Source organism: Xyrauchen texanus, chromosome 6 (genome assembly GCF_025860055.1).
Source record: "Xyrauchen texanus isolate HMW12.3.18 chromosome 6, RBS_HiC_50CHRs, whole genome shotgun sequence".
Taxonomy (NCBI): Eukaryota; Metazoa; Chordata; class Actinopteri; order Cypriniformes; family Catostomidae; genus Xyrauchen; species Xyrauchen texanus.
Genome location: NC_068281.1, coordinates 38541982 through 38558630, shown reverse-complemented (window position 1 = coordinate 38558630; position 16649 = coordinate 38541982). Strand labels below are relative to the sequence as shown.

At 37.8% G+C, this 16649-nt stretch overlaps 1 protein-coding gene across 2 annotated transcripts in view; it reads left to right on the top strand.

The window, feature by feature from the left end:
* The window catches only part of LOC127645569 (5'-AMP-activated protein kinase subunit gamma-1-like), a 47333-nt gene that overhangs the window by 5929 nt on the left and 24755 nt on the right, over positions 1–16649 (top strand). For both annotated transcript variants that reach the window (XR_007970789.1, XM_052129229.1), the window contains exons 2-3: positions 3603–3674; positions 13686–13944. Coding sequence is in view for 1 of the 2 variants with exons in the window: in XM_052129229.1 (XP_051985189.1) it covers positions 3603–3674; positions 13686–13944 (331 nt within the window). In the remaining variant the exon portion in view is untranslated. The remainder of the gene's footprint in view (positions 1–3602; positions 3675–13685; positions 13945–16649) is intronic.

Here is a 16649-nt window from a genome sequence, read left to right as displayed (position 1 = left end):
CAACATGTATGGATATTTTACATTTAAGATTCATGACGAGACAATTTAACTGCTGCAATTATACTTATAATGTTTACAAACCAACTTAAATGTTGATATCAGGGTGTCTCCTTGATATCAACATTTGATATCAATGATAATTCACTCATCATTTATTCAGTCTTAAGCCATGTCAAACTCATTTCACTTTTTTGGTTTGTGTTCCACAAAAGACAGAAAGTCATTCGAGTTTGAGAAGGCATAAGGGGTGAGAATGCCATATGACAAGAGAAATAGCATTTTTGGGTGAACTCCTAAAATAATTTGATTAAGCTGGAAAAAATAAACCAACACTCAGCTAATGTACTGTATGTAAGCTGGCCCTTTAAGACGAAGGGGTTCAATGAGACATTTGCATGGAAACATTTAGAAAAGCGGTTTACTTTGAGTTAACTGTTGCTTGCTGAGATTCTGCCGCGTGAGTGACGCCTGAGCAGCGGTTGAAGATGAACTCGGTGAAAAACCCGCGGGAATTCTCCGCCATTACCCGACAATGAGAAAGCACAGCATTGTCCCATAAGAAAAGTATGGTGTAAGCACCACATACAGAATATTAATTATTGTCATTGACAACCTCAATGTCGTTTAAGGCAACAGTGAAACTCATTATAGAGACAGAAATGTATGCTTCACATAACATTGGATTTATTCATGTCGTCTCAAACACTAACTGAACGCTAAAACTGTAGATGCGATTGATGAAGCGGAATATAAAACACTCAGAAAATGTTAGCTAGTTTCAAGATGTACAATTTGAAGTTTGCATAAAACATTTTAAACTGGTGTATAAATGCGATTAATTTACTGGAATGACCTGTTGTTTGCGGAGTTTCTGCGATGCGAGTGAGTTGTAGGTGAATGAGCAGCGGTTGAAGAGTTTCTGTCTGGTGAAAAATGTGCGGGCTTATTTGTGTTTGTTTGACTGTGAACATGTCTAATCAGCCTCATCCAGACAAACTTTTAATATACTGTAGATTTGCAAACGTAACGAAACAACTTCTTTCAGCGAATATAAACTTGAATACACAGAAAATTGATAGCAAAAATAAAAAATACTGATTTCACACTGTTTTATGTAATTCACTTTGAACTTTTTTTGCAGAAACGTGTTGTCCACCACGAGTTCTCATCCAAAATGGCAGCCAGCCCAAAATAAACTTGCTTAAAATTCAATCACATTCTCCGTCACGTGGTTTCCCGTTGAATCTTAAAGGGTAACTAAACCCCTGCTCAGAGTCTGACTCCACCCACTAGCGATATTTGAAAAATGCTCGAAAAGTGGGCAGACCCCAGCGGGGATAGAGGGGACGAACCGAGGGCGGGGCTGAGCGGGGGGGGGCGTGCACCTGAGACCCGTAGTGACAGATTAATTGACAGCTGCTGTCAGACTCTAAAATGGAGAGTGACTAGAGTGACGCAAGTAGCTTTGCAACGGAGCGGTCTTTTGAAGTCGAGGACCTTTCTCCCCCACCTTCACCTGAAGTGGAGGAGGGTGAATTGTCTGTGGACACAGGGCCGGAGCCATATCAATTCGAGCCGCTGGCTCAAACTGCGGTTTTAACTCCCTGTTGAGCATCCGAGTGCGCATTGACCTTCACTGCGTGCAGGAAAAACAAACGAAACGCTGTTCAGTGATGTTTATCCTTTTAGCAGGATTTTTATTTAGCAAGCTTCACTTGAACATAACATCAGTTAGCTGTTCTCTCAACTTAGAAGAATGTGACGTAAAGCGTAACGTCATCATGTACAAAACCATATACCTCCAAATAAAACTATACAGGTAGTCAATACCGTAATACAATGTATAAGGGTGCAATACGCTTAACACTCCCGCATCGCGAACGCGCGTTTGTCGGCACCAGAGGATTAACTTTAGCCTAACCATAAATTGTGATTCAAATATATATGATCACTCACCTCAAGACGCCGCTGAGGTGGTGGAGTCCATGCAGGAGGAGCAGCGTTTGGCACTGCGTCGCTTTTCAGCTGAGCTGTTTGGAGAAGGCCATTTCCACCTCCATTGCGTTGGAGAAGCAATCCCGCGTAAAATGCAGTTTGCACACTCCTACAGCTCTAGGCGGAACTCGCGGTCTTCCAGAACAAGGACGTGCAACCCCTGGCTCTAATTTCCAAGTCTATATGGAAAGCAATACAGTCCAGCAGTGCTGTTGCAACCAGCAACATTACACCTACGTACCATCCTGACCACTGTACTAAATACAGATAATCTACGCTAACTTGAAGCTATCCTAACTGACGCTAATACTATGCTACTAACTAACTATGCTTCTAACAATACTACACTAACAAATATGCTAATTAACTACCTAGGCTACACAAAATAATCTAAATAACTATATAAATGCTATGCTAAATAGATGCTAAAATACTCTATCCTGATCGCTTTCAATACTCGCAATTCCAACTCCTGACTCGCTACAGTGGTTTTGACTAAACGAGATGGTTTTTATACTGCCATGGGCGTGGTAGCTCGTATCAAGGGCGTGGTGAGCTGGAACCTGCTTACGTCAGCTGTCACTGCTTATGTCACGAAGTACCGCAAACAGCCAATAGGAAAATTCAACTGCAGTAGCCACCGTTCAACCTGAAGAGGGCAGTACTCAGACGTTTTTACACCATATATTGTAGAATTAAAACACTTTATACACAAATGTCAAAAAAATTACTTGAATCAATGACCAGTACTAATAAAGCCCCATTCTTACAGATCATTAACTAAAAAAAGTTGGTTTAGGGTTTAGTTACCCTTGAAAAAATTAGGCTGGATTTACTAAACTTCAGATTATTGTCGCTTCACTCAAAATAATCAACAACGTTTCTTTATTATTATGAGTAGGCCTACAGCATAATCGCAATATCTTGTGTCACACATAGCATATAATTAAGGAAAGTTGACAGAATTACACTTTCAGTCAAATCTGCTTATTTTAATGAGCGATATTTGCTGAAGCTAGGAATTTTATTTTCAGTGTGCCTTTGAGTGTTTCAACAACATTTATGTAAATACATTGGGTCAAATGTCTAATATCAAATGCGTTTCAGTTGCTCTTTTTTCACTGAAATACAGTCTTTGAAAATGCAGGAATTTCAATGAATTCTGAACTGGTGCCGAAAACATTTCTAAACTTTGACATAATCCCCCCACAGTGATGGTTTTTCAGACCCAACCAAAGGCAGCACTCAGCCTTGATAGGTGTTTGATCCTGTGCCAAGTCTGTCTCTAATGAATAAGATATTAGAGTTCAGTTTTTCTTTTCTTTATGTGAAATAGAAAGAGTACCGTTTACATACATAATCTTAAACAGCTGCCTAACCCTGTTTTTTGTTGTTGTTGTTGTTGTAACAGGACCTGCTTAAAGAATAATTGGATTAAGATTACTAAAATGTCTTTATCTATTCACCATGTTCTATACTGTATATTACAAGATAGAATATTGTCGCCACTGTTCTTGTATACATAAAACTACACTTCTGACAAGTTCAATAACAACCTTAAGTTTTAGCTTTTAAAATGAACTGTAATGCATTGTCTTTTACCACAGAATTTGAGTACATTTGCATCCCCTCTTGTGGATGGAGAGGCAGAGAGATCAGATGAAGATGACATGCAAAAGGTAAAGATCGTTGTACACAAATAACCATTACCAGTCTTTCAGAGTGTGTGCACTTGTGTGGACCAGATGTATTGTATACACTTAACATGCACAAATTCTAAAGTCTCCACAGTAGGCCTATTTTCCCAATCTAAGTTAGTCATATTGATTCAATAGTCTCAGACAGCATTTTAGAAACCAGTAAGTTAGAAATACTATAACAAATTGAACTTCTATGATAGACTGAGTGAGATCCATAAATGAGAATTTATATAGCTGTTTCCTAAATATTTAATATATCTTTGTTTGCAAGGCCAATCTGGTATCATTTTGTTATTAGCATTCTTTATGTTTCTGATTGTTTGTTTCTATGTTGTGTGTGTGTGTGTGTGTGTGTGTGTTTGTTTGTGTGAGCGTGTATTTATCACTTTGTGGGGACCAAATGTCCCCATAAGGATAGTAAAACCCGAAATGTTTGACCTTGTGGGGACATTTTGTCGGTCCCCATGAGGAAAACAGCTTAGAAATCATACTAAATTATGTTTTTTGAAAATGTAAAAATGCAGAAAGTTTTCTGTGAGGGTTAGGTTTAGGGGTAGGGTTAGGTTTAGGGGATAGAATATAAAGTTTGTACAGTATAAAAACCATTATGTCTATGGAAAGTCCCCATAAAACATGGAAACACAACTGTGTGTGTGTGTGTGTGTGTGTGTGTGTGTGTGTACATTAGCTCAGTTGAAAAACATAGTGAGCTGCTTACATAGGCAGCATTTTAAGGCATCGTTTCATACTTCCAATGTGAAGACAGTTTAAAAAATAGGCAAAGTGATTTCTTTTGGCCCAATTTTAAGGCAGCATTGCACATATCCTTCATGGAAAGGCAATTGAATGCATTGCATGCAATTCATCCAAGATAGCAGACAAAGCAAGAGAAATACAGTATATATATATATATATATATATATATATATATATATATATATATATATATATATATATACAGCTCTGAAATAATTAAGAGACCACAGCAAAATGATCAGTTTCTCTGGATTTACTATTTGTAGGTATGTGTTTGAGTAAAATTAACATTTTTGTTTTATTCTATAAAATACTGACAACATTTCTCCCAAATTCCAAATAAAAATATTGTAATTTAGGGCATTTATATCCAGAAAATGACAACTGAATGAAAAAAAAATGCTGTATTTTCAGACCTTGAATAATGCAAAGAAAACAAGTTCATATTCATTTTTAAACAATACAATACTAAGGTTTTAATTTAGGAATATTTGGTGGAATAACCCTGTTAGTAATTGTGAGTTGAGAGCGCTATGTGTATGACGTACCTATGTAGAACATTCCAAATTGGTCAATTATGAGGTTTCATTTCAGTTAGGATGCTGCTGTATGGCCAATGTATACTTCGGTTGTCCGTGTTACTGATGGGAATGCGTACAGTACGGTACACGTCTCACAAATTTCTTCATCAGCACAGTCTACACAGACTGTTAGCATGCGGGACAGATTTTCTCGACACGTAGCTAGTCCTCGTCTGTCAAATGTGTATACTTTGAACAGCTGAGAGCTCAGCCATGTGCAAGATGACCTGGATCACGGAAAAAACTAAGTATACCCAAGCCTTTAAAAGGAAGCCTGTAGACAGCAAGGCAGCTCATTAGTTTTTAGAGTATTTGTGTATGCCAAATTATGTGTGTGTTGTTATTGTGGGGTATATTTCACATAAATAAAGTTGACTTGTCCAAACATGCAACATGAGCTTTGAAGGGTTTGTTGGTAAAGAAAAGTCAGAGTCTGCTGCCCATGAAAGCATTGTTGTTCAGCTGACTTATAAAAGTTAACGGAGTGGCTACAGCGTTAAACAAACCTATTCATGAATAAAAGGCAAGGCAAATATTCTCTCAGCCCTCTACATTGCAAGTAAATCATTCTCAAATGTGACCAAATTTTATGCTTTGCGATTAACAGTATGTCTGTTTTTAGTCACTAGCTAGTAAATATTCCGATTTTACTCACCAGAGATTGAATTGTGTATGGCAAAGAAGAACTGGATTCAGACTCATCTTTTACAGCATGTTGTGTCTCTTGAGTGCACACTCTGAAAAAATGTACCATATTTGTCTGCAGTGGGTCTGCCATGATCGCGCTGTCTCCATCACTTTAGTTCAGCCGTGAAATAGCATCGATCTTGCATTATACGACGTCAACTCTGACTGTTTTCACACCATTTTCTGTTTTAAAGCAGGGCTACAAATCAGTAATGTGCTTGTTGGATGTCTGTTAGAAGGTTAAAGAGTTGCAAACCTGGAGAGCTTGTAGATTTGAATTTGAGAACGTGTACAACAAAGATTTGTACAAGCAAAGACATACACATTATACAAAAATATTTATTTTGCTTTGTTCCGTGTATTGTGTGTCCAAAGATGAGATCCAGGCACTCCATTTTAATTTAGTCTTTTTTAATATCCTTTCTGTTATTTACAGTCAGTTGATAATCAAAAAGAAACATTAATTCTAATCATAGATTGCACGGATGAGGAAAAAATCCCCATGCAACTTCTCTCTCAATAATGTGCGTGGCACTCAATCAACCATAAACATTTGTATGCGGAGCTGCCGGTTCTCTTAAAGAGACAGTACCATTTTAGTTGTTGTTATATATATCAATGTAAACTCACTGTAAATCACACAAGTGCAGATAAACAAACATGTTACAAAATTTAGAAATGTATTAAGTGTAATAAATGTGTAAAAATATTAATATTTTAAAGGCACAATCATACATTGTGAAATATTATAACTTTAGAAAACACCGTAAACATGAAATAATTTAACAAATAGTCTTGTGCTGCATCTCTGCAAGCATTTGGTAAAACGGCAACAAAAAAAATGTCATAGTAGTTTTGATATAGTGGCACTTAAATAATTATTTGTATAATATAATTGTTATATGCAATTCTATTTTCATTATTAGGTTCCAACATTGTGAATATTTTGTTAGAAATTTGTATGAAATTTCAAACAGTGACAACAGCTTGTATCATTATTAAATAGGTGATTTCATGACATAATATAAATTGATAAAATGTGATTTTCTTTGTATTTTTAAACAAGCCAAAATGTCATTAAAGTAAAGTAAAACATGAAAAACAAATTTGAATACTAGATTGCGTGTACTGTATATGAAAACTATATATATTTAAAGATGCCCCCTTCACAGTTTGTTTAATGACTTTTACAGTTTTCAGTTTCAGAATTATGCTCACCTGTTGTCAAAAGTCTGGTGAGTAAAAACTAAAATCTACTCCAATGGCAACAACCCCCAACATAGAGGGTTCTCTGCACATGCTGTTCTTTCAGTTACTGACTCAACAATTTCAATGCTTCCTACACAGCTATGGATGATAATTTCCCCCAGAAAGGGAATAAATCAAATGCCAGCTGCTAAATAGAAGGAAACTTTGTCCTGCATGTGCCAGGATTCCAGATTTAATTGTGCAAAAGGCATTACTTCTTATTTAAAAATTAAAATGAAATGAATGTCATTAAATGATCAACTACAGGTTATCAACTAACTCTAATGTCTTTAATGTGTATTTAACTTGTTTATATCATGCATGGATTAACAATATTAAACATTAATTCATTGTGAAGTATTCTGATACCTTGCTTGATATTTTACAATTTCAGCTTCCTAACAAAAGATACCATAATAGCTTGATCAGATTTTGCATGTATATTTACAAAGTGCATACATCTTATGGGATCTCGCCCCCTCGCAGCTAGTAAGCTTGCAGGTTATGCCTTCTCCTACCTAATCAAAGGACAAACAACACTAAGTCAATGAAAACAGCCTGTGGAAAAAACACAAGTCTAGTAAATGCCGTGGACACATTAGCAAATCAACAAAGTGTTTACCAAAGAGTTGAAGGTCAATGCTTTCAAATACAAACATTTATGGCACTAGGCTCACTACTGGCTAACAGTTCTTTCTGTTTGTCCAGATGGCAGAGAATTATGAGAAAAACTTCTTGCTCTCAGCTGTGCAAATACAATGTATTTGACGTTTACAGATTTCGCTGATTTAAGTGACACAAATAATATTTTAATATTAGCTATTGTAAAAACAATTTTCAAAGAGTGAATATTCTAGTATTTGCATAGATAATTTAATTTGCATGGGAATAACTTAAAAAATTCTTAGCAAAACTGTTTATTGACATCTCAGTATTTATAAATGAGATTTTTAACATTAAAATACTGCCTGTGAAAACAGTCTAATACTAGATACTAGATACTAGTATACTAGAACTGACAAACCAAGAACATCCTTCAGCAAAACCCTCCCCCAAAAGAGAAACAAAAATGAAATTGTTGGCCAATTCAGAGTTTATGACGTAGTATGGTTAAAATGATTCAGTTTGCTACAAATCTTTACACTTATTACCAGTGTTGAGGAGTAGCTAACTACATGTAGCGATGCTACTAACTTAACTATATTTTTCAGTAGCTTGACATTAGCTAAGCTGCTTTTAAAACAGAGTAGCTTTTCAGTAGCAAACTACTTTTTCCAGCAAGTAGTAGTGTAACATGACCAAACGCTACATCATATTGGTCAGATTATAACTAACAGCCTTCCTTATTGCGTAGAAGCCAAGCTTTTACCGGCAAAACATTCGATGATCTGAAAGCATATTTCTGTCAGCTGATGAGAATCAGGCAGCGTCATCTTCTTCTTTTGTAATGGCAGATCACAAACAAAAATAGTGAATTACTATCATCATCTGAGAGATTATTACAGCTCACTTGGATAAGAACAAATTGTCTGGTTAAGTAAATTGAACAACCACAGTTTGTTTACCTTTACAAGACGTACAGGGTAAATCTGAAAATGATAAAAGAACACCATTTTATTCTTCTATGAATCAAAGAGTGTTCTTAACAAACACACAACAGCATATTTACCTTTACTATTTTAAATAAAATAATTCAAAAAGTTATTAGTGCCTTTTGAGGGATTTTGTTTCTGTTCTAAATATGTTTATTTCAATTCACATCATCTGTGTGTTACTGGGAGCAGTGAGTGAATTATTATTATAATACTTATAAATATACAGTATATATTACTATTTGATTTCTCAAATTCTGAACAAAGCGAACAAATATTTGTAGAGCATCCTCTGTATGTGAACTATAAAACTGACATTGCATGTCAAAAAAGTCAGAAAATACGAGGAGCATGAACCCAGGTGAAGGAAGAAACAAGCCCTGAGTTTTTATTCACATATTATCCACAGTAAATATTATGTGGAGCGGAACAAGCTGCACATGGTATGCCATAGTGATGCTGTCGATAACCCAGTGTGTGATCCTCTGGAGACAGCGCTTCCTTTCCGCTGTCCACCGAAGCAGACAAAGAGCTGCTTGGAGCTTCTAAAGCTCTGCGTGCGATCCAAGTAGATGCGAAGAGCACGCACCAGACACAGCAACACCAAGGCTGGGCAGCGCTTGCAGGTTCACCACCTGATCCCTGAAAGGGATCGTGGGAACCTTGGGCACGTAGCCCGGTCGGGGTATCAGGATGACGTGAGAGTAAGCTGGACCGAATTCCAGGCACAGTTCACTGACCGAGAACGCCTGCAGGTCCCCTACCCTCTTGATGGAGGTGAGCGCTGTCAGGAGGGTGGTCTTTAGAGAGAGTGCCTTTAGCTCAGCTGACTCAAGGGGATTGAAGGGAGCTCCCCAAAGGACCAACTTCTCTTGCAGGAAGGAAAGCAAGTCCGGGGGGGCCAGTAAGGGGCCACTAAGAGGATCTGCTCCTCGTCCTCCCTGACCTCGTCCTCCCCCAAGTAGGCTCACTAGGGGGAATGCATATTTGCGCAGCCCCAGGGGCCAGCTGTGTGCCAGGGCATCTGTGCCGAGGGGAGCCTCGGTCAGAGAGTACCAAAGCAGGCAGTGGGAGGATTCTTGGGAAGCAAACAGGTCTACCTGTGCTTGGCCAAATCGACTCCAGATCAGCTGGACTGCCTGATGGTAGAGTCTCCACTCTCCCCTGAGCATACCAATCATGGAGCTGCAAGGGTTCAGGGGAGAGCGGAGGGTTCCACTCCAGCCCGACACTCGCAGCTGCCCGGGCAAGCATGGCCGTCAGCTCTGCGTCGGGCTGCGACTGAGCTGCCGCACCCGAGGGTAGGAGTCCAGCCGAGTCCTCAGCGTCAGACATGACGAGCCGCCTCTCCGATGCCACGATCGCCAACTCATCTTCTTCGCCAGCTCCAAACGCTCGCTGTGAGACGGACCAGCAACCTCGCTCCAGAGCTCGGTCGGAGCATACAAGCATGAGGGGGAATGGGAGGTCTGTGGGGGAATACCTGGCGGAGAAGCTCCCATTGATGTCTCCCGCTTGGCCTCTTACGAAAGCGAGCCGCGACCACAACGTAGCCATGGTCATGTCCTCGCAATGAGGCCATGAACCATCCACAAACGCTGAATCCGCGTGGGTAGCACCCAAGCGCGTAAGGCAGCGATCGTGACCATCAGAAGCGGAGAGATATCGACCGCAACCAGGTATTACACACAAATGAAAAGGCATCTTGAAAAAGACGCTTCCATTTGTGCCACTCTTTTAGAGAAAATATATATATACTCTTTTGTGATTTATATATATATATACTATATATATATATATATATATATATATAAGTAGCTTAACTACTTTGAAATTATGAGTAGCTTGTAGCTTGTCAAACTACAGTTTCAAAGTAGCTTCCCCAACAATGCTTATTATTACAGGAGTGTCATGTTTTTAACTGAGGCCACTGTTTATTAGCAAAGATTTGACTAAGTAACTACACAGTTGATAAGTTTCTATCTTTTCTCAATTCTTTTTGAAAACATTTCCCCATCAGTGGCTATTGTGCAAGGTTTTGGCTTTGTTTTGCTTTTTTCTAGTATAGTATGCTGATGTAGTAATCTTTTCATCCTGCTCAGCTTGGTTATCACATTGACACATAAGAAAACTTCATTCTTGTTTCATCTTTTCAAATGACATTGCAAAAATTCCAAACATCTTATCAGTTAATTTGCTTCCTTCTGTTTGCAACTTCAAAACTAATGGGCCAGGAGAACTTGCGCTCTATTTTCGTGAGTGCGCTATGTGCAGCACAACGTGCAAAGACAGTGAACTTGTGAGTATTCTAATTCTATTCAAAATGTTCCTGCCAGTGCAATTGGGTGTTGGTGTGAGTAAACTTCCTGAGAAATACTGCATGGCATTGCATGTCTTATCTCAGTGCAAATTCTAAATTCAGTTCCTGCATTTGCAGTTTGGAGATTCAACCAGCAGGTGGAAATACATTTCATGTCCAGACTCTGAAAACATAGGGACAATCAAATTATGTCCCTAACATTCAGCGTTGTAGCCATTGTATGAAACAAAAATCTGAGATTTGTGTTAAAAAATCTATAAGTCATGGTTTATTTATTTTATTTATTTTTGTTTATTATTATGTTTAGGCTATGTTTACAATTGTATTTATGATATAATTTATTTTGGTATTTTTCCACCTGTTGTCGTAGAGTGATATTTATGGGCCGGTGGAAAAAGGTGGAGAGGTAAAATTATTGGATTTGGTATCATTTTTGTCCACTTCATTATTTTGATTATATTTTCTTTCCATTTAAAGTGTCATTTGAATTTAGAAATATTTTTGGTAAAATTTGTAATGTTTCAATACACAAATGTTAATGTTTCAAAATCCAAAAAGAGGTAAATCACCACGCTCTCCCAGCTAATCCAGGTGCTATGACCAAATGATTAAGTCCATTCAAGAAAGGGAAGATCTGCACTCTGGAAATGTCTTACAGAAAATACATGTTCCTTATTGTCCAAAACCAGCAGTGGGGCGGGGGGACAGACGTTTTGGCCCAAGGCCTTCTTCAGTGCATACATTTCTCAATTCACATATATAGTATATGTATAACAAGTTGATTTAGACATGTGCACGTAATTAGATAATCACTCAAACAATTACCATAGACAATCCATTACCTAGAGACAATCAAAATACTCAAAAACATAATCAACCAAATTGTTCAGAAAAGTAACGAACTGACACATCAAGCATAAAAAATTGCTTTACATAAATCAGCAGTCATCCACTAAAAAAAGAAAGAAAAGGAATTAAAGAGAAGATGAAATATCAAAGTCTTCCTTTAATCCTCAAAGGAGATGTAGTTTGTAAATGATACATCCAAAATGCTTCTCTCTGCAGAAACGTTCTATCTATATCTCCACCACATTGAGACTTTTCAATCTTTTCAAATCCAATGAATTTGAATTGTTGTATATTGTGATCGTAATCAATAAAATGTATATCACATTGCTTGTAGAGAATGTTATACTGGATTTATTTGTGTAAATACAAGAAAATTCACTACATTTTTCTACAGTTAGATTTCTGCAGTAAAAACATCCTTTTATATAAGTTTTTTATTATCACATACTACATCTGCTCTCACTAGCATTTTAGCCACGTTGCGAGATCATTTGAAACTAAATGGAGGAGGATATTTAAACGTCTCTTTAAAAGTCTCTTTGCCAGTAATTATTGATAATGGTTTTGATTTTTTTTGACTCATCATTATAAGTGAAGACATAATTGACTGAGAAAGGTTTCCTTGTAACTTTCTTTGAATTATGTAATAATTATTCTCTACTCAACATTTGACAAAACTGATTGAAACCACGTCAATGGGTACCCTCTAGATCGCAGATTCGTTTTAATCGATCAGATTGGCTTAGAGGTAAAGGATGGTGACTATCAGCTGAATGTAATGTGTTTTTATTGGTTGGTTTTCGAAAATTCAGTGGTGGATATAAGTATATCGAAAAAATGAATAGATACATTTTTTTAACTCAAAATCAACCGGTCAAAGTGAAGTGTGTTCAAAAATCCCTCAATCCACAGCCTAACTTTAGACGCCATATATCACTGTTAATACTAGCCATCATTTTTGTGTCAGTAGATGAAAATGTTTAATAATACTTAAATTCTCTATTATGTAACTGAGACTCTATTATTTAAATGACGAGAACCATACTTTTCATGCATGTAAGGATATGCCTGACATTCAACAAGGATGCAGTCATGTTAATGCACAAAAGAAACTTAAGTCTATATTTCTATTCTTCTAATTCAAATACAGCCCAATTGCACTACTAACTTCTTATGAATGTGCTGTGTTTGTTTATATCACTGGTGCTTGAAGGAATGGATTACGCACATAATAGAACGCAGACGGTGCAAAAATGGGAGAAGAACCTCAGAAATAAATTGCACTTGACTCAGCTTATTTGCACGTTGCACGAGCAATTTCGCCAAACCCACTTGCGCCTAGACTAAGCGCATGCTTGCATGAAAATACCAAAACTTCATGGTCATGCCCATTGACTTTGCACTTATGAATTATCACATAGCACTGTGCTTAGCTCTAGCGCTCTTAAAATAGGACCCCTCTTCTCCAATTATCAGGCTGGAGATAGGTGCCAGGAATTCAGTTGACTGTGCTAATGCTGTTTAATGTATAATTGCTTGTATTCAAATTGAAAGCGGATCAGAAAATAAATTTTATATTCTCAGCTTTTTATAGTCAAGGTTTGAATTTGGGAATGGAATTTGACCTTACATCAGCACATTCCGCAGAAATAGAAATAAACTGCATATATAGTGGGGTCCAAACAAGTCCACTGGTGAAAATGCTTCTATTGTGCAAAGTTTTCTAATTTAATTTTTCAATATGAGTAAAAATTGTATTGGAGAACTTCTTTGGCTTGATAGCATGCACTCTAGAGGGGACATGGACTCCACAAGTTTGTGCAAAAAAAAAAGAAAAGAAAAGAAAAACGGTTTATTTCCAGGATTAAATGAAAACTTTCAATGTGGTCTCAGACTAAACCCCATTTTACCTGGAATGTTTCTCATATAATTTTCAAAATCTATAATTTTTCATCAGGGTGAGAGAAGTGGTTCAGCCAGCCCTACAAAAGCTCCATGTTTCAGGTCTCCTGTCAACCTGCCATGTACCCCAGTTTCAGCCCCTGATTGTGCCATGACCAGTCCAGGCTCTCCCAAAACCATCTACTCCCGTCCATTGTCATCTCACCAGAACTCATCTCCCAAATCTCCCCATCGTCTCCGCTTCAGTGGTATTTTCCGCTCCTCATCCAACTCAGCTCCTGCCAGCATCAGGTTCTTCTCCAGATCCAGAAAAGGTGAGACATAAGTCTGCTCAGGAAACAATAATACAATATTTTCAATTGAACTGAACTTCTATTTCATCTAATAATCTTCAGTAAGTACAACAAATACTACTGCATGTAGACAATATTGCTTATTCCAAGATTTACTGAAATGGTTCCTGGTCTAAAAGTTCAAGCAGGAACAACATTGTACACATTGTTCGATTGTGGTAAGTAGATTTGATTCCTCTCTCATGTTAGTGAGGCATAGCTGACATAACAAGACATTGTGTAGTGGTTAATACAAACCAAAGCAATACCAGAATGGTTAGAATACATCTTTGTTATTAGATATTTCCCTCTTTTTTCTGATCCCAGACCTGTTTTGTGTCTTCTCTTATTGTGGTGAATGTTATAATGGATTTTGGGAAGCTGTTGTACATCAGTGTCAAAAGGGAACTTTCAACACAGAGCCTGACTTCCTGTTGAATCACTCTCAAAATATCAGGGCAGGTAGTTAGATCACACTTTTGGGTTTCTCTCTCACTCTTTAATTTTATAATGACAAGCGATTAGAGTGCATGCTATTAGGTTAAATTGTGCAGATCAAATGTACACCCATTTACTGGGTCTTAAGGTAATTATGTCATTGTTTCTCATGTCAGAGGCAAGTGTCATTTTGTTTCAACCCTTAGTCACTGGGTTGTTACGTGTTCGTTTTGGGTTAGCCTCAGTTAGATTCATTGTGTCCATGGCTTTCCATTTTTATGTGTAAAATACTAAAATATACAGAAATTATCCTTGTTTAAGTTCCAAAATCTACTGACAGCCTTGTCAATGAATAATGCATATTTTCTGTCCCATTTTGTGTTTGTGTGGGTGAGATTTTGAGTAAATATTGCACAAAATGTCTTTGTTTAACCTAAGCAGTTTTGTGTATGTCATATTTGCTATAATTAGATTGGCCATTATACATCAGTCTAGATCAAAAACATATCCATCGTCGACAACAAAATCGTTAAGTGTTTGTGCTTCCTAAGTCTCAAACAGGGCTGGACTGGGAAGAGAAATCGGCCTGGGATTTTACATGGCAACTGGCCCAACTGTTGACGTTTTCAGCATATTCTGCCGTTTTGTGGCCCGTTCTGCATAACACGGTGCCTCATTGCTTATCGTGGCCCATTCGGCACGTTTTGCGGCGGAACCATCGGCCCGCACGGTTCTCCCAATGACCATTCAGCCCAAAAGTGCGTCGACCCACCGGGAAAATGTCATTGTTTCATCTGTACCTTTGATTTCTTGTTGAAAGTGTTACGTACAACCATGAAAAGACAGAAAATACATTTCCTTAAGAAATGTAGAGGTATGAGAGTCTGTGCTGGGGAGAGTCAAGAGCAGTGAGTCATTTTGCCCTGACAGTATGAGGTCTGTTTAAAAACTTGATGTGAGGAATATTCCAGAATTGTAGCCAGTGATGGAGAGGGCGAATTGGGAAAACTGAGTGTCTGTTTATGTTCCACATCAAACCAAAATGACTAAAGACTTCTGGGCCCTGGCCATGTTTCCAGATTGTTCTTCATAAGAGAGCTCTTCCCAAGCCTGTTTCCATTGCCTCAGTTTTGCAAAAGGTGACAAAAAGCAGCTGCTTCCACTGACAAAAAGCTTTAAGAGCCATTTTAAATGGTAAAGGCGCGTTTTCAAATAGAGATGTGAGATTTGAAAGTTCAGTATACCACAGTTGATAAATCTAAAGCTTTTTATGTTGACAGCACGGCAATAACATATTATGCATTGCTTATTGACAATACACAGCAATTCCTCAGTGTAGTTTCAAGTGTAACTTGTTTTTAATTAACTGAGTCATGTACCATGTTCCAAAAAACCTTTACACGCCTTTCCCAAACCTGATTCTGTTGCCTCAGTTTACCAAAAGGTGAAGCTGCCTCCACTCAACAATCCATTACAGCAATTTTAAATACCAAAGTGCTGATTTGACTAAACTTTTTTATCAGTTCATGTTGATCAGTGTGACAGCATATTGATGCTTTATGAATAACTGTCTTTGTGTAACCTGAACGGCTCAAGGGAACAGCTACATACAGTGGCTATGTGCACTTATCTGCACCACTTCTTATTATCGAAATTATACATTCTATATTCAAGTTTATAAATGGATAGTTCTGGATCAAGTGGGATCAGGACTCAGGACCCAATGATCCAACAACTTTTAAACATCCAGAGTATGTTCACAGCCTACTGCTGTGATGTTTTACTGCTTTACTTCCCACTAGGAGGCACTCTATCTCAAACAGTCACATTAATATCTCAATTTAAAGGGTGATAAAATGATACATACTTCAGAGGAAGGAACATGTCAAATCAAACTTTCTATAGCAGCTGCATAAACTTTGTTGTGCATCGCTCCTTGCTCATAAGACAGAGCTTTGGCAGGTTTGATGAAGCACAGTTGTGGTGAATCATTCAGCCTGAAGGATATCTTAGTGAGACTGATTTTGATCTCATTTAATGATTGGGTCTGTTTTGTTTGTCTATTGAATCTTTTCAATGATGCTTCATCATCCTGCTGTGTAGTTTTGAGCAGATCTAAAAGGCTTTATTTCCCATCCTTTGTACTGGATTGATGCACTCGATCGGGCAGGGTGTATACACCAGAAGTCAGCCCTGATGAGTTGCAGGTTCAAAGTGACACAGCACTCTCAGCATCAGCACTTTTAAAG